Genomic DNA, 556 nt, shown 5'->3' on the forward strand with positions numbered 1-556 from the left:
CTCCCCGGGGCGCGGGGCGCTGGCTGGGCGCGGGGCGGGCACGGAGCGCCCTGACAGGCTCTCTCTTCCCAGCGGTCTCGTACACAAACTACAAGAAGACGCCGCCCCCCGTGCCCCCCCGGACCACCTCCAAGCCCCTGATCTCGGTGACGGCCCAGAGCAGCACCGAGTCCACCCAGGACGCCTACCAGGACGGCCGTGTCCAACGGGGTACCCCCTGGACCCAGGATGGCCATGGCCTCTACGACTCCACAGATAGCCTGGACAGCACCAAGGCCCTAAGCCTGGCCCTGGAGACGGCCGCGGCACAGCACCTTGAGGGCCCCGCCCTCACCAGCGACAAGGCCTTGCTGGCCGCCAAGGCCGAGGCCTTCCTGCAGAACCGGCTAGCCTCTGTGGGCATCCAGGTACCGCTGACCCACGGAGGCCCTCCTGCTGCACACAGGCTGGCAGACCCAGAGCGAGAGCCAGCAGAAGGGGCCGCCCGGCCGGCCCAGCCTGACCACAGCGAGCCAGGCAGTGTCCTCCACACGTCCGGGGACGGCTCGCTGTCCCG

General features: G+C 70.7%; 1 protein-coding gene across 1 annotated transcript in view; it reads left to right on the forward strand.

Moving 5' to 3' along the window:
* The window catches only part of CLN8 (ceroid-lipofuscinosis, neuronal 8), a 72,952-nt gene that overhangs the window by 52,363 nt on the left and 20,033 nt on the right, over positions 1–556 (forward strand). The window contains exon 4 of the mRNA XM_012734874.1: positions 73–407. Within this exon, the coding sequence (XP_012590328.1) occupies positions 73–407 (335 nt within the window). The remainder of the gene's footprint in view (positions 1–72; positions 408–556) is intronic.

Source organism: Condylura cristata, unplaced genomic scaffold, assembly GCF_000260355.1.
Source record: "Condylura cristata isolate star-nosed mole 26May11 unplaced genomic scaffold, ConCri1.0 scaffold00084, whole genome shotgun sequence".
NCBI classification, from domain to species: Eukaryota; Metazoa; Chordata; class Mammalia; order Eulipotyphla; family Talpidae; genus Condylura; species Condylura cristata.